The sequence below is a fragment of the Archocentrus centrarchus genome, chromosome 17, assembly GCF_007364275.1.
Source record: "Archocentrus centrarchus isolate MPI-CPG fArcCen1 chromosome 17, fArcCen1, whole genome shotgun sequence".
Taxonomy (NCBI): domain Eukaryota; kingdom Metazoa; phylum Chordata; class Actinopteri; order Cichliformes; family Cichlidae; genus Archocentrus; species Archocentrus centrarchus.
Genome location: NC_044362.1, coordinates 6,537,248 through 6,560,936, shown reverse-complemented (window position 1 = coordinate 6,560,936; position 23,689 = coordinate 6,537,248). Strand labels below are relative to the sequence as shown.

Genomic DNA, 23,689 nt, shown 5'->3' with positions numbered 1-23,689 from the left:
CACACTACAGACAAACCAAAATTATACACTCTGAAGTCTTACTCACTTGCAATACTATATGCGTTGATTGAAATATACGTAATCCAGATTAAGAGCAAATTCAGTCAAAACCTAAATTTTTTATGCCACAAGAGAGTTGGCAGTTCATCATATTCCATCTTTCCCTAAACGGAGTCAAAACAAAGATTATATCTTAGCTTTGAATGGACACAGCCCTGTATGAGAGTCTAAATGTGGAGCAGCCTGCACAGTGAGTGTTAGTAACCAGTCATACCACACATGCACACAGTTTCTTGGGCATAAAACGTGTCAGTAGTATAGTGGTAGAGAGAGAGTGAGTGTTGGGGTAGGGTGTTCAGGGCACACGTACCTACCTGAAATAGAACACACAAAACAAATACACATGCTGGGTACACACACACACAGACACATGCATCCACAGTGCCATGTGATTTTCCCCCCCAAGGATTTGGCCAGATCGTTATACTTGGCAACATTCCCAGTTTACACACATCACACTCCCAATTCACCTTTGTTAGAAATTCATCTGTTTTGCTGATCCAGACTCACAACTAGGATGCATGAAGCGTGTGTGTGTGTGTGTGTGTGTGTGTGTGTGTGTGTGTGCGTTGGTAAATGTGTATTAGCAGGACAATTCGTCAGAATACACACCACACTAGAAGGACATTTTGTATTAACAGGACAGGGGCTGTGTCCTGCTAATTTTGACGAAATTCTAAGAATGTAGAATGGTTTCTATTGGTCCATTAACCCGAAAAATGCAAAAAAAAAAAGATGTCCGTTTAATACACATAAACCTGACTTTGTGTATAATCTGTGTATCGCCACAGTGCCCCCTATGGCAGGTTGTGTAATAGCAGGACCTCATGAATATTCACACAGTGTCTAATTCTGATTGGTTGTCTGCCGGAAGGTCCTGTTAATTATTACACTGTCCTTCTAATTCACGTTTCGCTAGTTACACTGGGGATGAGTTGGCAATATGATTGCTCGCTATGCTATAAAACTGAAGATTTTATAAAGTTTAGTTGGGTGCCTAAACCCAATCTTTTGATCAAATCTTATAATTTTGAATCATTATGAATAATAAATGTGTGTGATAAGTGCATGGATGACAAAAAATTTAAAACTTAAAAGAGACATTTTTTTCACCACAATATTTTTGCACTCCACTGCTGCCATTTTGTTGATTATGTCATTGAGAAAATGAAAAAAAGCGTATTCAAGGCCAGATAGAATAGAAGAGGTCACGATTTTTTCAAATTCTTAATACATTAATCTATTTGTTCTGTATGCAAGACAAATCTATCTTATTAAAATGTAATAAATTCTGAACATGGATTTCTACATGTACATGATGAATATTTTGATGAAGGACTAATAAACTGTCACAAAAAAAAATTATAAATTACATTCTTATGGCCACAATAGAGCAGATCATTTGTACATGTATCACCTTCTTGGCAATCGAGACAATCACAGTATGATGGAAAGACTGATTAAAAACCAACAGGATTTTAGTATGAAGTTCAATTCAATTCAATTCAATTTTATTTATATAGCGCCAAATCACAACAAACTGTCGCCTCAAGGCGCTTTGTATTGTGGGTAAAGACCCTACAATAATACAGAGAAAACCCAACAGTCAAAACGACCCCCTATGAGCAAGCACTTGGCGACAGTGGAAAGGAAAAACTCCCTTTTTAACAGGAAGAAACCTCCAGCAGAACCAGGCTCAGGGAGGGGCAGTCATCTGCCGCGACCGGTTGGGCTGAGGGGAGAGAAAGACATGCTGTGGAAGAGAGCCAGAGATTAATATCAATTAATGATTAAATGCAGAGTGGAGTATAAACAAAGTAAATAAGGTGAATGAGAAACAGTGTATTATGTGAACCCCCCAGCAGACTAGGCCTATAGCAGCATAACTAAGGGATGGTTCAGGGTCACCTGATCCAGCCCTAACTATAAGCTTTATCATAAAGGAAAGTTTTAAGCCTAATCTTAAAAATAGAGAGGGTGTCTGTCTCCCGAATCCAAGCTGGAAGCTGGTTCCACAGAAGAGGCGCCTGAAAGCTGAAGGCTCTGCCTCCCATTCTACTCTTAAGTATCCTAGGAACCACAAGTAAGCCAGCAGTCTGAGAGCGAAGTGCTCTGCTGGGGTGATATGGTACTATGAGGTCTCCGAGATAAGATGGTGCCTGATTATTCAAGACCTTGTATGTGAGGAGAAGAATTTTAAATTCTATTCTAGATTTAACAGGGAGCCAATGAAGAGAAGCCAATATGGGAGAAATATGCTCTCTCTTTCTAGTCCCTGTCAGTACTCTAGCTGCAGCATTTTGGATCAGCTGAAGGCTTTTCAGAAAGCTTTTAGGACAGCCTGATAATAATGAATTACAATAATCCAGCCTAGAAGTAATAAATGCATGAATGAGCTTTTCAGCATCACTCTGAGAAAGGATGTTTCTAATTTTAGAAATATTGCGCAAATGCAAAAAAGCGGTCCTACATATTTGTTTAATATGTGCATTGAAGGACATATCCTGGTCAAAAATGACTCCAAGATTTCTCACAGTGCCACTGGAGGCCAAAGTAATGCCATCCAGAGTAAGTATCTGGTTAGATACCATGTTTCTAAGATTTGTGGGGCCGAGAACAAGAATTTCAGTTTTATCTGAATTTAGAAGCAGGAAATTAGAGGTCATCCAGGCCTTAATATCTTTAAGACATTCCTGCAGTTTAACTAATTGATGTGTGTCATCTGGCTTCATTGATAGGTAAAGCTGAGTATCATCTGCATAACAATGAAAATTGGTGCAGTGCTTTCTAATAATACTGCCTAAGGGAAGCATGTATAATGTAAATAAAATTGGTCCTAGCACAGAACCCTGTGGAACTCCATAATTAACCTTAGTGTGTGAAGAAGACTCCCCATTTACATGAACAAATTGGAGTCTATGAGATAAATATGATTCAAACCACTGCAGTGCAGTACCTTTAATACCTATAGCAAGCTCTAATCTCTGTAATAAAATGTTATGGTCAACAGTATCAAAAGCTGCACTGAGGTCCAACAGGACAAGAACAGAGATGAGTCCACTGTCAGAGGCTCTAAGAAGATCATTTGTAACCTTCACTAATGCTGTTTCTGTACTGTGATGAATTCTGAAACCTGACTGAAACTCTTCAAATAAACCGTTCCTCTGCAGATGATCAGTTAGCTGTTTTACAACTACTCTTTCAAGAATCTTTGAGAGAAAAGGAAGGTTGGAGATTGGCCTATAATTAGCTAAGACAGCTGGGTCAAGTGATGGCTTTTTAAGCAGAGGTTTAATTACAGCCACCTTGAAGGTCTGTGGTACATAGCCAACTAATAAAGACTGATTGATCATTTTTAAGATTGAAGCATCAATAATTGGAAAGACTTCTTTGAACAGTCTAGTAGGAATGGGATCTAATAAACATGTTGCTGGTTTGGAGGAAGTAACTATTGAAGTTAACTCTGAAAGATCAACTGGAGCAAAAGAGTCTAAACAAATACCAGCAGTGCTGAAAACAGCCGAACATGAAGAATAATCTTTGAGATGGTTATGAATAATTTTTTCTCGAATGTCTAAAATTTTATTTGTAAAGAAATCCATGAAGTCACTACTAGTTAACGTGAAAGGAATACTCGGCTCTACAGAGCTCTGAGTCTTTGTCAGCCTGGCTACAGTGCTGAAAAGAAACCTGGGGTTGTTCTTATTTTCTTCAATTAATGATGAATAGTAAGATGTCCTAGCTTTACGGAGGGCTTTTTTATAGAGCAACAAACTCTTTTTCCAGGCTAAATGAGCATCTTCTAATTTAGTGAGACGCCATTCCCTCTCCAGCTTTCGGGTTATCTGCTTTAAGCTGTGCGTTTGTGAATTATACCACGGAGTCAGGCACTTCTGATTTGAAGCTTTCCTTTTCAGAGGAGCCACAGTATCCAAAGTTATACGCAGTGAGGATGTAAAACTATTGACGAGATAATCAACCTCACTGGGAGCAGAGTTTAGGTAGCTGCTCTGCACTGTGTTGGCACATGGCACTGAAGAGCATAACAATGAAGGAATTAGATCCTTAAACTTAGTTACAGCACTTTCAGAAAGACTTCTACTGTAATTAAACTTATTCCCCACTGCTGTGTAATCCATTAAAGTAAATGTAAATGTTACTAAGAAATGATCAGACAGGAGGGGGCTTTCAGGGAATACTGTTAAGTCTTCAGTTTCTATGCCATATGTTAGGACAAGATCCAGATTATGATTAAAGTGGTGGGTGGGCTCCTTTACATTTTGAGAGAAGCCAATTGAATCTAACAATAGATTAAATGCAGTGTTGAGGCTGTCATTCTCAGCATCTACATGGATGTTGAAATCACCCACTATAATTATTTTATCTGAACTGAGCACTAAATCAGATAAAAAGTCTGAGAAATCAGACAGAAACTCTGAGTAGGGACCAGGTGGACGATAGATAATAACAGATAAAACAGGTTTTTGATTTTCCCAATTAGGATGGACAAGACTAAGAGTCAGGCTTTCAAAAGAATGAAAACTTTGTCTGGGTCTCTGATTAATTAATAAGCTGGAATTGAAGATTGCAGCTAATCCTCCTCCTCGACCTGTGCTTCGAGCATTCTGACAGTTACTGTGACTCGGGGGTGTTGATTCATTTAAACTAACATATTCATCCTGCTGTAACCAGGTTTCTGTAAGGCAGAATAAATCAATACGTTGATCAATTATTAAATCATTTACTAATAGGGACTTGGAAGAGAGAGACCTAATGTTTAACAATCCACATTTAATTGTTTTATTCTTTGGTGCAGTTGATGAAGCTGTATTATTTATTGTTTTTGAATTTTTATGCTTAAATAGTTTTTTGCTGATTTTAGCTTTGGTTTTTGGTGGTCTGGGAGCAGGCACCGACTCTATGGGGATGGGGTTTTGGGGGGATGGCAGGAGGAGAGAAGCTGCAGAGAGGCGTGTAAGACTGCAACTCTGCTTCCTGGTCTCAACCCTGGGTAGTCAGTTTTTAGGAGGGTTAATAAATTTGGCCAGATTTCTAGAAATGAGAGCTGCTCCATCCAAAGTGGGATGGATGCCGTCTCTCCTAACAAGACCAGGTTTTCCCCAGAAACTTTGCCAATTATCTATGAAGCCCACGTCGTTTTTTGGACACCACTCAGACAGCCAGCGATTCAAGGAGAACATGCGGCTAAACATGTCGCTCCTGGTCTGATTGGGGAGGGGCCCAGAGAAAACTACAGAGTCCGACATCGTTTTTGCAAAGTTACACACCGAGTCAATATTAATTTTAGTGACCTCCGATTGGCGTAACCGGGTGTCATTACTGCCGACGTGAATAACGATCTTACCAAATCTACGATTAGCCTTAGCCAGCAGTTTCAAATTTCCATGAATGTCGCCTGCGCTGGCCCCTGGAAGACATTTGACTATGGTCGCCGGTGTCTCTAGCTTCACGTTTCTCAAAACAGAGTCACCAATAACCAGAGTTTGTTCCTCGGCGGGTGTGTCGCCGAGTGGAGAAAAACGGTTAGAGACGTGAATAGGTTGGTGGTGTACCCGGGGCTTCTGCTTAGGACTACGCTTCCTCCTCACCGTCACCCAGCTGGCCTGTTTTCCCTGCTGCTCGGGATCTGCTGGGGGGGAGCTAACGGCGGCTAAGCTACCATGGTCCGCACCCGCTACAGGGGCCTGGCTAGATGTAGGATTTTCCAGGGTGCGGAGCCGAGTCTCCAGTTCAGAAAGCCTGGCCTCCAGAGCTACAAACAGACTACATTTATTACAAGTACCGTTACTGCTAAAGGAGGCCGAGGAGTAACTAAACATGTGACACCCAGAGCAGGAAAGTGCAGGAGAGACAGGAGAAGAAGCCATGCTGGTAGTGAGTCGACTAAGGGCTAAGCTACTAGCTAAGCTAAGCTAGCGAATTTCTAAAAACAAATAAAGTGAGTAATGTGAATACAGGTGATTCAGCAAAGAGTATGCTATTTAAAGTAGGTGACGATTACACTAAAATATGTTATTATCCAGATAAATCTAGTTATACAGATATAACAGCTAACAGACAGCAAAACACTGTGCTCCGAAACAGGAACAGGAAGTGATACAATACCGCAGTGAGAGCCAACACCAAGTGACAGCGCCACCAGTCTATGAAGTAAAAAAACATAACACTTCCATTATTTCCAGCTAAGCATGTTTTTGCATAGCTGTCAAATTTCTCTGAGTTTTTATTTGCTCACTCTGTTGACTCCTTGGATGAGGATGTCTTTTGTGGATTTGAACCTCAGCGTGATTCTTGGGTTTTCACCACTGTATGATCTGAATGTTATAGAGGAGCTTGAAAAATTAAAAATGCTCATAAAGACAACAGTCGAGGTCTACTTCAGCAGATTAGTACATATTTATCTGCAATGTTGACCATGAGTGCAGGGCTTGTGGATAAATGGGTTCAAATAATGGGTTTCATCCAGCAGGTGAACAGCAGTGTGAAGGAGCCAGTCCACTTCACAGTAAGTCAGAGGGTTCTATTCGCAGCCAGTACAGTACACCTCTCCATTAAGTTTTGTGTGTGTGTGTGTATATATGCTGCTCAAAAAAATGAAGGGAACACTTAAACAACACAATATAACTCCAAGTAAATCAAACTTCTGTGAAATCTAACTGTCCACTTAGGAAGCAACACTGATTGACAATCAGTTTCACATGCTGTTGTGCAAATGGAATAGACAACAGGTGGAAATTATTGGCAATTAGCAAGACGCACCCAATAAAGGAGTGGTTCTGCAGGTGGGGACCACAGACCACTTCTCAGTACCTATGCTTTCTGGCTGATGTTTTGGTCACTTTTGAATGTTGGTGGTGCTTTCACACTCGTGGTAGCATGAGACGGACTCTACAACCCACACAAGTGGCTCAGGTAGTGCAGCTCATCCAGGATGGCACATCAATGCAAGCTGTGGCAAGAAGGTTTGCTGTGTCTGTCAGCGTAGTGTCCAGAGGCTGGAGGCGCTACCAGGAGACAGGCCAGTACACCAGGAGACGTGGAGGAGGCCGTAGGAGGGAAACAACCCAGCAGCAGGACCGCTACCTCCGCCTTTGTGCAAGGAGGAACAGGAGGAGCACTGCCAGAGCCCTGCAAAATTACCTCCAGCAGGCCACAAATGTGCATGTGTCTGCACAAATGGTTAGAAACCGACTCCATGAGGATGGTATGAGGGCCCGATGTCCACGTGCTCACAGCCCAACACCGTGCAGGACGCTTGGCATTTGCCAGAGAACACCAGGATTGGCAAATTCGCCACTGGCGCCCTGTGCTCTTCACAGATGAAAGCAGGTTCACACTGAGCACATGTGACAGACGTGACAGAGTCTGAAGACGCCGTGGAGAGCGATCTGCTGCCTGCAACATCCTTCAGCATGACCGGTTTGGCAGTGGGTCAGTAAAGGTGTGGGGTGGCATTTCCTTGGAGGGCCGCACAGCCCTCCATGTGCTCGCCAGAGGCAGCATGACTGCCATTAGGTACCAAGATGAGATCCTCAGACCCCTTGTGAGACCATATGCTGGTGCGGTTGGCCCTGGGTTTCTCCTAATGCAGGACAATGCTAGACCTTACTGTATGTGGCTGGAGTGTGTCAGCAGTTCCTGCAAGATGAAGGCATTGAAGCTATGGACTGTCCCGCCCGTTCCCCAGACCTGAATCTGATTGAGCATATCTGGCACATCATGTCTCACTCCATCTACCAACGTCACGTTGCACCACAGACTGTCCAGGAGTTGGCGGATGCTTTAGTCCAGGTCTAGGAGGAGATCCCTCAGGAGACCATCCGGCACCTCATCAGGAGCATGCCCAGGCATTGTAGGGAGGTCATACAGGCACGTGGAGGCCACACACAATACTGAGCCTTATTTTGACTTGTTTTAAAGACATTACATCAAAGTTGGATCAGCCTGTAGTGTGTTTTTTCCACTTTAATTTTGTGTGTGACTCCAAATCCAGGCATCCATTGGTTAATAAATTTGATTTTCATTGATGATTTTTGTGTGATTTTGTTGTCAGCACATTCAACTTTGTACAGAACAAAGTATTCAATGAGAATATTTAATTCATTCAAATCTAGGATGTGTTATTTGAGTGTTACCTTTATTTTTTTGAGCAGTGTATATATTTAAATATATATATATATATATATATATATATATATATATATATATATATATATATATATATATATATATATATATATATATATATATATATATATAGAGAGAGAGAGAGAGAGAGAGAGAGAGAGAGAGAGAGAGAGAGAAAGATGAGGCTGTGGAGAATAAATTTTGAGGCCAACTCCAAGCCAGTTGCACAATTGCACAAGTCTCCATCAAATATAGCATTTACCAAGGAGATGCGGAGATGCTCTGTTCCCACTGCTGTTCTGCTTGGGCCTGAATGTTCTCAGCCAAATAATCAACAAGACTGGCTATGTATACCGACTCAGAAATGGGGCCACCATCAGCCACCTCCTCTGCATGGATGACATCAAGCTGTATTCTCTTTGTATATATCTATGTATCAGTGTAATTTGGACTGGAGAAATATGGCGCAATGTTGACAAAGGAAGTGAAGGTAATACACACAGAGTGTGACACTGTCAGAAGGCAGAAAAACAGATATAAAGGAGAGCTACAAGTACCTGGGTTTACCACAAGCAAATGTCAACCATCGGGAAAGCAGCAACAGCCAAATATCTGCAAATAGTAAGGCCTGAAATGTTAGCTCAATGGGTGTAACAAGGTCCAGCCAATCAACACCAGTAATCAGATACCCTGCTGGAATAATAAGATAGAAAAGGGAGGAAGTTCAGTCCACTGATTTAAGAATGCAAAAGCTGCTGACGATACATGGAGGGCTCCATCCCAAATCCAGCATCCAGAAGCTATAGACAGAGGATAGTGAGTGTCAGGGCCACCGTCTTAAATGAAACACACAAAATATATGAATACATTGGAAAGATAGCTCCAAAGGATGAAGTGCTCAGTGAATGTGAAGAAAGATTACTGCATGGCATGTACCAGGGACAGATAGCTGAAGTGGCTGATATGAACAAATCCTACCAATGAACAGAAAGGCTTGACCAAAACACAGCACAGAAGCACTAATCATGGTGGCTCAGAAGCAGGTCCTGAGCACCATAGCAATAGTAGCCCAGATCTATCACACCAGGCAAGACCCCAGTTGTAGGCTGTGCAAAGAGTCCCCTGAGACAATTCAGCACCTAACACCAGGATGTAAGATGCTAGCAGAAAAAGAATACATGGAACGCAACAACCAAGTAGCCGGAATAGTGTAAAGAAACATCTGTGCAGAATATGACCTGGAGAAAACCAGGTTAAAATGGGAGATGCCACACAAGGTGGTAGAAAACAAATGACCTAAGATCCTGTGGGACTTCCAGCTACCGAACAACAAAATGGGAATGGCGAACCAACTGCACATCGGGATCATTAACCTGCAGAGGAAAGCTTTTGTGGTGATGTAGCCATCCCAAATGATGGAAACATTAGGATAAAGGAACACAAAAAAAAAACTAGAAAAATACCAAGCACTCAAAAAAGCATTAAAAAGAGCCTGGAAGGTGAAGGCAACAGTAGTGCCTGTGGTCACTGGAGCACTCGAGGCAATGACCCCCAAACTGGAAGAGTGGCTCAAACAGATACCCGGAGATTCATCAGACTTCTTGATACAGAAGAGCACACCTCTGGGACCTGCTAAGATATTGTGCAGAACCCTCATGCTCCAAGGCCTGTGGTAGAGAACCCAAGCTTGAAAGAATGGATAACCACCCATGGGGTAATACAGAATTACAAATATAAAAATAAAAAGCATTAATTTAAAAAATACTTAACGTGCAAAAATATCATGATTACTTATGTTACTGTTAGCATAAAACTATAAAGATTGATATTTTGTCCTTATCTCCAGGTAATAATGCTACTCTGTATACACATGGATTGTCTAGGTAGTCTAGATTGTCTATAGGCAGGTTCATCAGAAAACTTTTTTCTGCTGGGTCTGCCATTAGACAGCAGTTTCCAGATAAAGGAAAAGTTTATAAAAGGTTTAAGCTACCTTATTTGGGTGAAAATGAATACAACAAAAACCAAAGTGTCTCTGAATAAAAATGTGTTTTTAAAGTATAGCTGCTGTGACATCATTTAGGAGGTCAGCAGAAGTGATCAAAAGAAGTCACTTGCCTGATAAAGGGTTAAACATTGCTGGTGGGAGATACCATGTGACTGCTGCCTCCTAATAAAAGCAAAATGTAAGATAAAATACTCACTTTGAAATACTGAATCAAAGTAACAAAATATTATTTAAACAAATTTGTTTTCTTGTTCCTGAATAAATCAAACCTTGTGCTCTTTAGAAACAAAAAAAGAATTCTCTATTTGTCATACCCCTCCTCTTCTATCAATGTGGTACAGTCCGTCCAGTTCAGGTGCAAGCCCTTACGTGTTAATTGAACAAGCGTCATTCTTTGCAGGGGATTCTTTGGAGGAAGAGGTAAGATCCATATAAAACCCCTTACACAATTAGGTACATATTTTTATGCAATTATGCAGAATGTGTAGGTTACTTGATGTTGGGATACTTTAAAGCATCTGATTTGCAACAGTTTAGCTAGTTATTAGCAAGCATGCTAGTCAGTGTACCAGAGTTTAAAGGGATGGTGGCTCACTCCAGAATTAGAACCGAGGCATGAAATCGCCGGAAAAGTCAAGTCTGTATTTGGTCACTGTCTGTGATGTGTATCAGTGTGTGATATTCTTTCTCTGGCACAAATTATACTATATAGGAATTCTTAGGATTAAGATTAATTTTTCTATTTGAAAGTTTTGAGAACCTGTCAATAGAAAGTAGGAGATGTGATACTGTTCATTCATACGGCATTTTCACATACAATACCATTAAATTATATTGTACACAGTAATGTGTTGTTGCTCAAGTTATCAAGATGTGATTTTTGCAGGAGATGGCAGCAACAAGGCCACAGAGAGCAAAAAGAAATCCCAAACATGATGCCAGTTATTACTGCTCCTTAGGTGAAGATAAGGAAGGATTTAATGTAAAATATATTAATTCATTTAAAGGTGAGTTCTGAGTTTATTGTGCAAAGGTTTGTTAACAAAGATTGTTTTTAATTTACAATTTTTAAACTGCACTTTAGGAGCATAGATCATGTTCTATGACTATCATGATCAGAACATCTGTCTTATTCCAAAGGAGACAACTGTTCAAAATAGAAGCTATTATGTTATTATGTTTTTTCTTGGGTAGATAATTCTATACACCTAGAGAGATACTTTATTTATGAACTGATTTTGAATAAGTTAATAATCTCAAAAGTTAGTCTTAATTGCTACTATTGGACAGCTCTGCATTGTTTAAAGTGTATTATTCTACTTTGTTTATTATGTGTACCTTCAGGTCGGGGTGTGTTCAGCTGTCGGTGCTTTCAAAAAGGAGATTTCCTTATTGAGTATAGAGGGGAAGTCATAAGCAGAAAGGAACAAGAAAACCGATTGAAAGTTTACCATGATGCACTCAAGGTTTTTATGTTTGATTTCCAGTTCAATGGACAACAGTTATGGTATGTGATTGTTTTAAGGTGTTCTTTCCCCCCCTAAATTTGTAACTAAACACAGAGATGCAAACATTTTCTGCCTCATCATCAGTAAAAGTTGTTTCAGTTATGAAACACAGTGCCAGATGGTTTTAAGATGGTGGAAGAATATTCTTCAGACATGCTAACACTGAATATGCAAAATCCTTTCTCTTACATGACGTAATTATTCTTATTGCATACTTGATATTTCAGTGTTGATGCTGCCAGAGAGGATGGATCATTAGGCAGACTGGTAAATGATGAGGAGGTGAACCCAAACAGCAAAATGAAAGTTACAAGAGTGGCTGGAAGACCCCATCTCTGTTTATTTGCGCTCAAAGATATTGGTCCAGGGGAAGAAATCACTTATAATTATGGTGATTCTGACTGGCCATGGAGAAGCAAGGTATATAGAAGTGTAACAATACTGTCACAAGTCATTCTACCACCTTTGAACACAATTTTGAAGGATATATCAAGCTGTAGCACACACTTTCAATATAGTCAAAAACATAAGTGAGGAGCACAGAGCCTGAAAAAGCAGATCTTGCAGAAAGACTTAATCAGACTACACTATTCCAACTTGTTCAGTACTATTCAAAATGTCATAGACTGTCACATGTAAAAAAATTTATGCTGACCTAATATTTATATATATATTAACTAGTATGGGATATAGTATCTGTGTCTAGACATAGATCCTGTGTAATACTCAACATGTCAGGTGCAGGAATAAGGAGGACTGAGTTTTGAAAATACAAGTACAAAAGAATGAAAGTTACATTTAGAAGCACAGGGACACACAGGTCCTGTGTAATACTCAACATGTCAGGTGCAGGAATAAGGAGGACTCGGTTTTGAACATTATGAACAAACTCACATTCAGTGATTGTTCTTTACATTTCAGGTCTCCAAAGAGATGCCGTGTCAGGCTGCTGATGTGGACGCATGCAGATCTTTTCCAGACAACTCACCACAGGTAATTTTCATCTTCAATGACCTATTTACTTTATAAAACAAACTCATGAGAGTGATATTCAGTACTATACAGATACTGAAGTCCTATGTAATGCTCAAAATGTAAGATGCAGGAATTTGGAGGACTGATTTTTGAAAATACAAGTAGAAAAGAATGAAAGTTACATTTAGAAGCGCGCAGATACACAGGTCCTGTGTAATACTCAACATGTCAGGTGCAGGAATAAGGAGGACTCGGTTTTGAACATTATGAACAAACTCACATTCAGTAATTGTTCTTTACATCTCAGGTCTCCAAAGAGATGCCGTGTCAGGCTGCTGATGTGGACGCATGCAGATCTTTTCCAGACAACTCACCAGAGGTAATTTTCATCTTCAATGACCTATTTACTTTATAAAACAAACTCATGAGAGTGATATTCAGTACTATTCAGATACTGAGGTCCTATGTAATGCTCAACATGTAAGATGCAGGAATTTGGAGGACTGAGTTTGGAAAATACAAGTACAAAAGAATGAAAGTTACATTTAGAAGCACGCAGATACACAGGTCCTGTGTAATACTCAACATGTCAGGTGCAGGAATAAGGAGGACTGAGTTTTGAAAATACCAGTACAAAAGAATGAAAGTTACATTTAGAAGCACAGGGACACACAGGTCCTGTGTAATACTCAACATGTCAGGTGCAGGAATAAGGAGGACTCGGTTTTGAACATTATGAACAAACTCACATTCAGTGATTGTTCTTTACATTTCAGGTCTCCAAAGAGATGTCGTTTCAGGCTGCTGATGTGGACGCATGCAGATCTTTTCCAGACAACTCACCAGAGGTAATTTTCATCTTCAATGACCTATTTACTTTATAAAACAAACTCATGAGAGTGATATTCAGCACTATTCAGATACAGAGGTCCTATGTAATGCTCAACATGTAAGATGCAGGAATTTGGAGGACTGATTTTTGAAAATACAAGTACAAAAGAATGAAGGTTATATTTAGAAGCACGCAGATACACAGGTCCTGTGTAATACTCAACATGTCAGGTGCAGGAATAAGGAGGACTCGGTTTTGAACATTATGAACAAACTCACATTCAGTGATTGTTCTTTACATTTCAGGTCTCCAAAGAGATGCTGTGTCAGGCTGCTGATGTGGACGCATGCAGATCTTTTCCAGACAACTCACCAGAGGTAATTTTCATCTTCAATGACCTATTTACTTTATAAAACAAACTCATGAGAGTGATATTCAGTACCATTCAGATACTGAGGTCCTATGTAATGCTCAACATGTAAGATGCAGGAATTTGGAGGACTGAGTTTGGAAAATACAAGTACAAAAGAATGAAAGTTACATTTAGAAGCACGCAGATACACAGGTCCTGTGTAATACTCAACATGTCAGGTGCAGGAATAAGGAGGACTGAGTTTTGAAAATACAAGTACAAAAGAATGAAAGTTACACTTAGAAGCACAGGGACACACAGGTCCTGTGTAATACTCAACATGTCAGGTGCAGGAATAAGGAGGACTCGGTTTTGAACATTATGAACATTATGAACAAACTCACATTCAGTGATTGTTCTTTACATTTCAGGTCTCCAAAGAGATGCCGTGTCAGGCTGCTGATGTGGACGCATGCAGATCTTTTCCAGACAACTCACCACAGGTAATTTTCATCTTCAATGACCTATTTACTTTATAAAACAAACTCATGATAGTGATATTCAGCACTATTCAGATACAGAGGTCCTATGTAATGCTCAACATGTAAGATGCAGGAATTTGGAGGACTGAGTTTGGAAAATACAAGTACAAAAGAATGAAAGTTACACTTAGAAGCGCGCAGATACACAGGTCCTGTGTAATACTCAACATGTCAGGTGCAGGAATAAGGAAGACTCGGTTTTGAACATTATGAACAAACTCATGTTCAGTGATTGTTCTTTACATTTCAGGTCTCCAAAGAGATGCCGTGTCAGGCTGCTGATGTGGACGCATGCAAATATTTTCCAGGCAACTCACCAGAGGTAATTTACATCTTCAATGAGTTATTTACTTTATAAAACAAACTCATGAGAGTGATATTCAGTACCATTCAGATACACAGGTCCTATGTAATGCTCAAAATGTAAGATGCAGGAATTTGGAGGACTGATTTTTGAAAATACAAGTACAAAAGAACGAAAGTTACATTTAGAAGTGCGCAGACACACAGGTCCTGTGTAATACTCAGCTGGATAGGTTCATACATTAGGTGGACATTATTTCTTTTTTTTAATTTAGAAGCATAGACTCATTCAGTGTTCATCCCTTCATTTTAGCTCTCCAAAGAGTTGCTGTGTCAGGCTTCTGATGTGGACGCCTGCACATCATTTTCGGGCAACTCACCAGAGGTAATTTTCATCTCTAACGACTTCTTAACTTTTACTTTTTTAAATTTTCACACATATGAATTATATTCAGTTGTGTATAGATTCAGTTGGTTTTTGTAATCTTTAATTTCACAAGTTAATACATTATGAAGAATATACATCCAGTTCAGTCTTCTGAAGCTCGTATATTCAAATTATTTTTTGGGGTGGGGTGGGGTTGTTTTTTTGTTTTTTTTCAGGTGAGATATCTGCTCACCATCAAGAATATGGAGCATGACCATATTCTTAATGGTCATGCTCCATGCATGCTTTTATACAATATATTTATGTACAATACCAGTCAAAAGTTTTGACACACCTTCTCATTTTAATGAGAATGAGAATGAGAAGTTGGGTCCAAACTTTTAACTGGTAGAGTAAATCCACAATGAATGTATGTTTTTATTCTATTTTAGTTGATTAGTTAGGTTTGTTCTGCTGAAGAACAAGCTAGGTTGAGAGGGGATCTTTTTTCTGTTATTCCAGGTGTGTAATTTTTCCTCTGAATTTTACATGGTAACAAGTTATTAATGTAGATTTAAGGTTTTAAGTTTCTAATTTCTAAACAATTTCATTCACAACAGGGATAACATATACAAATCATGTCACTTTCATCCTTAATTCATGTTTTTATAGAAACAGAGTACAAACGATTCATTGGTTTTGATATTCTACACTACACAAGTGTCCGTTAAGATTCTTATCTTATGATTACACTTTTTTTTGGTCAACAGGACTGTGATCATGATCTTGTCCCTGACAAAATGTCAAGTTTAGAAAAATGTGTTTCATGTGGAGGACCTTTTGCACCTCTGAAATGGACTGGTGTGAGATGTAAAGGTAATTTTTTGAAAATGGAAGGGGGGCTTCATCTGTATCTTTTGAATGTGATGCCACAGGAACACTTTTAAAAACCTGTTCCATGTGTAGCTGTGCTATATGTTTAAAATGAGCCATTTGCTGCTGCACTGACTTTTTAAGTACTTTCCATGCTACCTTCTTTTATTAATTCTTAATTTTCTCTTTCTAGTTTGCAACCAGTCCTGGCACAAAAAGTGCTATGTTAAACACAAGGTGGACATCACTGAACTTCTGCAAGTGGTAAGCTTTTTAGTAGAATTATTCTCAGTGCAATGCTTTCCAAGTATGCAAAATATAATATATGTATATAAGATGGTTTTTAATCATTATCAGGTCTGTACAGAACCAAGTTCAAGTGAGGTGGTATCATCAGAAGAGGAGTATGTTCCTGATTCCATAGATGATTCAAACAGCTCATGCGATGACAGATCAGAGCCTTTAAAAATCAGTTACAAACAAGTACAGAATTGTGAGGTCTCCACCAGCAAGTCTTCTTCCAAAAACAAAAGACACCACCAAGAAAGTTTTGTAGAGGAAAACAGAGAGCCCGTTTCTGAAGCTGCAGAATCATCAACTGAAGATATGATCAGCACAAGTCAGCTTGAAGTATCAAGAGTTACTTGCAATATAGGAAACGCTGATGCCGAAGACATATTTGTTGATGATGGTGCTGATGCCATGGCTGAAAAAGTCTCAAACACGTCATCCTTGCTCAGAAATAAAACTTACTGCTACATTTGTGGGAAACTACAGACAAAGTTTACACGTCACTTAAAAACTCACGAGAAAACACATGCAGATGTTGCTCAAGTTTTAAGTCTTCCCAAGAGGTCCAAACAACGTATGAAAATGCTTATAAAGCTTCGCAACAAGGGAAACCACAAGCATAACTCAGAGGTCTTGGCGAGTGGAGTTGGATCACTAAAACTAAGACGCACATCAAAGAAAAAGTACAATGCAAAAGATTACATTCACTGCATGTACTGCCAGGCATTATATCTGCGACGAGATCTTTGGCGACATGTTCGAAAATGTTCTTCAAAAGCAGTAGAAGCCACTTCAGAGATTGGAAGAAAAAAAGTTTTGTCTTTGGCCTCTATGAATGAGTCAGCTTTGTGTCAGCAGATATCACCAGGTGTTTGGAGCGTGTTAGCTGTTATGAAAGATGATGAAATAACTTCTACTGTGCGAAGTGACTTCTCTATTCTTCAGCTGGCCCAATCATTCTTTAACAAATATGGACAGGATCCCACCAAATATGACTACATTCGCCAGAGACTCAGAGAATCTGGAAGACTCCTGCTCACGCTTCGCAAGGAATTCTCAATACATAGTCTTGAGGATGCTGTGAGACCTGAAAATTTTGATGTGGTTATCAAAGCGGTCAAGAAAGTATCCGGGTATGATGAAGAAAAGCACTGCTACCGTACTCCAAGCCTTGCTCTAAAGTTAGGTCACTCACTACAGAAAGTCAGTGATATTTTACATTGCAGAGCACTCATGGCACAAGACAGTACGCTGATAAAGTCAACCCAGAGTTTCAAAACTCTCTATGCTACAAAGTGGTCTGAACTCATCTCTCACACCGCTTTAACTACGTTGAATGAGCGGCAGTTTAACAAGCCCTCCACTCTTCCTTTCACCGAAGATGTTCAGCGTCTTCACAGACATCTGGAGAAGACTACAGAACAAGCATTGAAGGACTTGGAAGACAATAGTTCACCAAAATCATATAGTGAACTGTGTAAAGCCACCATGGCAAATATAATACTTTTTAACAGAAGAAGAGGGGGAGAAATTTCAAAGATGACAATGAATGGCTTTCTGGAAAGAGACACAAGTCCCCTGCATAAGGACGTCGCATTTGGACTGACAGAATTTGAACTTCGCCTTTGTCAACACTTCAGTCGTGTTGAATTAAGGGGTAAAAGAGGCCGGAAGGTTGCAGTGTTACTCTCGCCAGACATGGTGAATGCCATAACACGCCTAATAGAAAAAAGAAAAGACTGTGGTGTTCTGGCAGAAAACCTGTTCCTGTTTGCCAGACCTCATTGTCTGACTCCCTACAGAGGACAGGACTGTTTGAGGTTTTATGCCAGTGAATGTGGGGCTGAAAACCCTGAGCTCCTCAGGTCAACGCAATTACGCAAACATGTTGCAACTTTGTCTCAGATCTTGAACCTCAAGAATCACGAGTTGGACCAAGTTGCTAACTTCCTTGGCCACGATATTCGCGTTCATCGTGAATATTACAGACTTCCTGAGGCTACTACCCAGCTGGCCAAGATATCCAAACTGCTGCTTGCCATGGAGAAAGGATCTCTCAGAAGCCTTCAAGGCAAAACACTTGACGAGATTGAAATCGAAGGTAATGCCATTTAAAGTTGTTTACATTAAAAATTAGACATGTTTCTAGCAAATATATTGTAGCAAAATGGAACACACACTGTGCATAGGCAACTTATAACACTTTAACCCCATGGTTCATTAAGGCAATATAATTTATTTTACTAGACAACCTACAGTTGACCGATTCAGATGCTGAGAGTGAGGTCGATGCTGAGAGTGAGGTAGATGAAGCAAATCTCACACATCCACAGACCGGTAAGTACTGTGTGATATATATATATATATATATATATATATATATATATATATATATATATATATATATAATATATATATATATATATATATATATATATATATATGGAATCTGTTGAGGAACCTAGCGTGTATTTATTGTCACCAGATGGTTAGACTTTCAACAGTTTAGCTACATGCTATGTTGTATTCGTAACCAATTTTAATTTCACTGTCAAGTCAATAACTAAAATTTCTTGCTGTTTTCTAGTATTTCAGACATATATTGAGGGGACATTAATTTGTATCTGAAATACTAGAAAACAGCAAGGGCCTGAATGACTTAGGTCCCAGATAGCAATTGAGCACTCATGCAAAGAGACTTCCACAGTTGGTTTGTGTTCTACAGATGGGTCTCTCTGAAGTCGCATAAAAAGATGGCAAAGGGTGTAGTATGTCAATTAGATTTTTGAACATTTCCTGGTTTATTCTGTAAAAGTGTGCTTTGTCCAAACTTGACTTCATGTGCCAAATCAAATTCAGTCCCAAGGACTTCAAATTTCAGTGGAAAAGGCAAATAACCATAAGATATTATTATTATTATTATTATTATTATTATTATTATTATGAGAGTAAACATTACCTTTCCACATAGCAAGTTAACCAAAATTTCACTGTGATACTTCTACTCATCTTTCTATGTATGCAATGAAATATATTATATTTTATTACAGGTTCTGCAGGACCATTGATGGCTAGGCAACCTGTCGAGGAACCTCCAGGCATGTCTGCGCCATTATCACAAGGTTAGCCCATATCCTCAGTATACTAACATGTCACCATTTTTGATTGCTTTTAGGCTATGAAATAATGCACAGTGGATTCAGACCTTCTTCATTTATTTCAATTTTGTTGTCACAGCAACAGTTCAAATAAATGGGTGATATGTAAGCTAAATTTCAAGTGATCTGAATGTAGAATACAGAAGTAGTAGCTATAACTGATGACCAGGACAGTCTTTTCAATCTAACAATTTACTCATTGAATACATTACAGTGCAACAATTAACATATAGGCATGGCTGCTGCTTTTCAGTGTGCACAACAGCAACTACAGCGTCTAGGCTTGCACTTCCTAATATAAAAATAAAAGCACTTCCTATCATACCATTCACAATGATGAATCAACTTAAGCAAATAATGTTCTTAGCTTTCAACTGTTTATTTCTAATGTAAATATGTTTCAACTTAAACCATATTTTAACTTCCCTGATTTTAAAGTACATACCAGTTCAGCTTAAACTGTATTTAAATGTTTTAATCAAACATTTGTCTACATCCTCAGCTTCTTCCCCGAAGCTGCACCTTAACAAGGTCAGATAACTAAGCCAGTCCATTCTAAGACTTAAAAACAAATAAAATAATCTTAAAATCAATCCTTTACCTAACCGGAAGCCAGTGAAGCAAGCTGAGCAAGCTGCAGACAGTTGAGTTCAGACTGGCCAATGCTTAAGTACAGGGAGTTACATTAATCTAAGCACAATGTAATAAAGGCATGAATGACTTTTTCTAAATTGCCCCTTCTAAGATAAGGTTTGACTCTGGCTAGAAGCCGAAGCTGAAAGAAGCTAGCCTTGACCACAGAGCTAATCTGCTTGTCTAATTTGAACACCCCATCAATAACACCAAGATTCCTTACCTGTGATGGTATATAAGGTGCTAGTAGGCCAAGAGAAATGGTAAGAACCTGGACCAAGTCAGGGTGACCAAACAGGACAATCTGTTTTGTTTTAATTTAATCTTAAGAACTTTAAGTCCATCTTTGTCTTAATATCCCTCATGCAATTAAACACAGCATAAATACATTTCTTGGAAGGTGCCTTTAATGGCCTGTAAACCTGCACATCGTCAGCAAAGTAGTGAAAAGGAATATTATACTTCCTAAATATCGACCCCAGGGTAGCATGTAAATGAAGAACTGTAGAGCACCAAGAACTGACCCCGGGGGAAGCCCACAGGTCAGAGGGGCCACCGAGGAAGAAAACTGCCCCAACTGCAGACAGAAGGCTCTATCTGTGAGGCATCCCCTCATTAACAAGGAGTAGCGATGCAACCTCCCAACAAGCATGTAGTTTTGAGATCTGACAGTTTCAAGTTGAAGGTGGGACTGCATCAAGGATCAACTCTGAGCCCCCTTATTTGTCCTGCTGATGGACAGACTAACAGTTGAGGTCAGACAGGAATCTCCATGTAATATGATGTTTGCATACAGTATCATGATTTGCAGTGAGAGCAGTTCTACCACCGTCCTCATTCACACTCGTATTCTGTCTCACGAGGACGGTGGTAGAACAGTCCGGTTACAAGGAGCAGAGGTTGCAAAAGTGGAGGAATTTAAGTAGATCAACTATCCAGAGAAATGAAGAGTCATGAAAAAGAGGTGAGGAAGAGAGTACAGGCAGGATGGAATGAATGGAGAAAATTTTCAGGAGTGGTGTGTGACCAAAGAGTTGCAGCAATAGTAAAAGGAAAGGTTTAAAAGAGAAGAGTGAGTCCAGCTATATTGTATGATTTAGAGACAGTGGCACTGAGCAGAAGGCTGAGCTGGATGTGACAGAGGCTTAGATGTTAAGATTCTTTGTGGGACTAATGAGGATGGATAGGATTTGGAACGAAAATGTCAGAGGGAATACGCAGGTTGGACAGTTAGGAGAAAAAGTTAGAGAGGCCAGACTAAGATTGTTTTGGGCATGTGCAGAGGGACAGTGGACATATTGATCAAAGAATGTTAGAGATGGAGCTGCTAGGCAGGAGAGAGATAGGGGGACCAAAGAGATTGATGGATGTGGATGAGGAAACTTAACAGATAGTTGGTGTGAGGATAGAAAATGTAGAGAACAAGGGGAGGTGGAAGAGGTTGACTTGCTGTGGTGACCATCTGACCTGAAAGAAGGGGCTGATCTACTAAGTATGTATTGGTGGAATGTCTCCTTGTTAGTTACCTGGTTTGCTTAGTTCTCTCTCTCTCGCATCCTTGTTTTGCAAAAGCTGGTCGACTTTCCAGTCACTGCTTGAGTCTTATTTTAGTGCATAAGTCAGCTCCATGCCTTTTGTTATAAGCTGTAGTAGCACTGGGCATATCACACATCCATGTGTCGCTGTGAACTACAAGTCTAAACCGTACATCTGGATTTCATCATTAAGAGAATAAATTCATTATTTATCCATTAGTTGCTTAACACCATAAAGGAGAATCTTGGACTTCACAGTATTTAAGAAACCTACCTACAACAAATAAATGCTCATCCAGACCATTGTTTATTTTTGTTTTATAATCTTTTCTTTCTTCATTTCAGCACAAAGTAAACACACAGATGCTAAGGAGAAAGAACCCAACAGAAAACTAAAGAAGAAGGACAAAGAGCCCAGCAGAAAAAAGAACACAAATAAACATTCTGGTAAATGCTACCACACATACACAAGTCACTAAACACCAAATTACTTAAGCACAAAAGCACAACTGAAGCATGGTCAAAAGAAATTATCCACACACCCAAAGGCAATATGGTGACCATTCTCTTTCTGCAGGATACTGTGAGCTGATATTTTAGCTATATATCTGGCCTAAATGCACATACCATATAAAACTGTACCTTGTATTAAATTGATACATTTTCAAACTGTCAATATTCAGATGCTAGAAAATGGATGCAATTTAGTGATCAGTAATAGGACTAATGTTTATAGTACTTTCTTTATACATATTTAATCTGTAATGTTTTTTCAAAACAGCAAAACACCAAAAAACTGTAATAAGCAAAGCAATGGGAATATATTTTCTAATTTGGTTATTAAGTTAGATTTAGTACACCAGGGTTCTCAACTTTGGGCTTTTGCTGATACAGCACCTATAGAGAAACGTGCTGCTGAGTGGGATCTAGGGACCAGCAAGCCTCTTTTGGCTTTGGATGGTTCTATGAAAGCTGCTGAGGCCTGTTTGTCAAACAAATACTATTTTTAAATTACGAAAATGCCTTTTTTCAGAATTCAATCATATAATCAACCACACTTACCAAGCAAGTGTCAATGGCAGAATAAGCTGTTTAGCATTGGCAGAAATTTATTTTCATCTGTGCAACGCACATGCTCATTTCTGTAGCTTGTCCCGCTAATGTATGTTCTTTATTAATGCACATTTTAAAAGGGGAATAAACAGGCATTACATCAGTACATAATTTATAGCCAAGAACCATTGTTTTAACAAATAATATACTAAACACAAATTTCCTTATTTAAAAACTGTTTAAAATGGAGTTGGTTTTCATTAATAATTTATTTGTCTTTTTTCTAGTATCTCTGGAAAGTGCTAGGAGAGCAAAAAGAATCCATGGTCTCCCATGGAGGTTGTCGCAGTCATGAGACATTTTGGCGAACACATCAAAAAAGGAAAACTGGCCACTATGATTGATGCCAGCAATGCAAGAAGGCTGAAGATCCTGCTCTGGCTGCCCGCTCTATCCAAAACATAAGAGATTTTGTAAGGAATCGGGCATAACTGTGAAAAGAAAAGAAAATCCTGGATAGAATATGGGAATGTGATGAATTGTCCTTTAGTGATATCATCAGGACACATGGGATATTAAGGGTTAGACCAGAAGCAATCTCTGTGTCCTGATGATATCACTGGTGGACAATTTAAATATTTCATCTTGTGGAGGCAGGAGAAGGGCTGACAGTATTCCAGTTATATTGGCAAACTGGCTGTTGAACAGAATATGTAACATACTGATATTTTACAGTATATATTGTTTGGTGTGGATTGGTTACTGTACGTTCAGTTTTATTTCTACTGTGAGACGATGGGTAAGTTAATCTTGTTCACTCAATTTTTGTTTAATCTGTTTGATGATTTAACAGACTTGCATAATTTCATTTTGCCATTCATAATTTTTCCTTTCTGTTCACAATAGGATTCTGTTGCTTAGTGAAAGTTACTGCTACTGCCCGCTTACTTATCGAAGGTGCTGTAAAATGCAGTCCACGTCTTTCTGTTTAGTCATTTTTCATTTATCCATGTTGGCCTTTTTATGCATGAAAATTACATGTTTGTGTATG

At 39.2% G+C, this 23,689-nt stretch overlaps 1 protein-coding gene and 1 long non-coding RNA gene across 2 annotated transcripts; both read left to right on the top strand.

Annotated features, from left to right (window-relative positions):
• Positions 1-11,584: 11,584 nt before the first annotated feature.
• On the top strand, positions 11,585-12,700 carry LOC115795329 (uncharacterized). The gene is made up of 3 exons (XR_004021252.1): positions 11,585-11,723; positions 11,952-12,144; positions 12,646-12,700. It is a non-coding gene; the product is annotated as an uncharacterized LOC115795329 (long non-coding RNA).
• A 2,345-nt stretch (positions 12,701-15,045) lies between these two features.
• Positions 15,046-22,993, top strand: LOC115795544 (uncharacterized). Its single transcript, XM_030751516.1, has 8 exons — positions 15,046-15,113; positions 15,866-15,971; positions 16,162-16,232; positions 16,326-18,360; positions 18,507-18,596; positions 19,310-19,381; positions 21,931-22,032; positions 22,926-22,993. The coding sequence occupies exons 2-8, from the start codon at positions 15,896-15,898 to the stop codon at positions 22,991-22,993; spliced, it is 2,514 nt and encodes an 837-aa protein (XP_030607376.1). The 5' UTR covers positions 15,046-15,113; positions 15,866-15,895.
• Positions 22,994-23,689: the final 696 nt, after the last annotated feature.

Coding starts and splice junctions, on each gene's coding strand:
- LOC115795544 (XM_030751516.1), top strand. CDS start 15,896: ATGTCAAGTTTAGAAAAATGTGTTTCATGTGGAGGACCTTTTGCACCT. Junction 18,361..18,506: donor TGACGAGATTGAAATCGAAG/GTAATGCCATTT, acceptor TTATTTTACTAG/ACAACCTACAGTTGACCGAT. Junction 19,382..21,930: donor GTCTGCGCCATTATCACAAG/GTTAGCCCATAT, acceptor TCTTCATTTCAG/CACAAAGTAAACACACAGAT.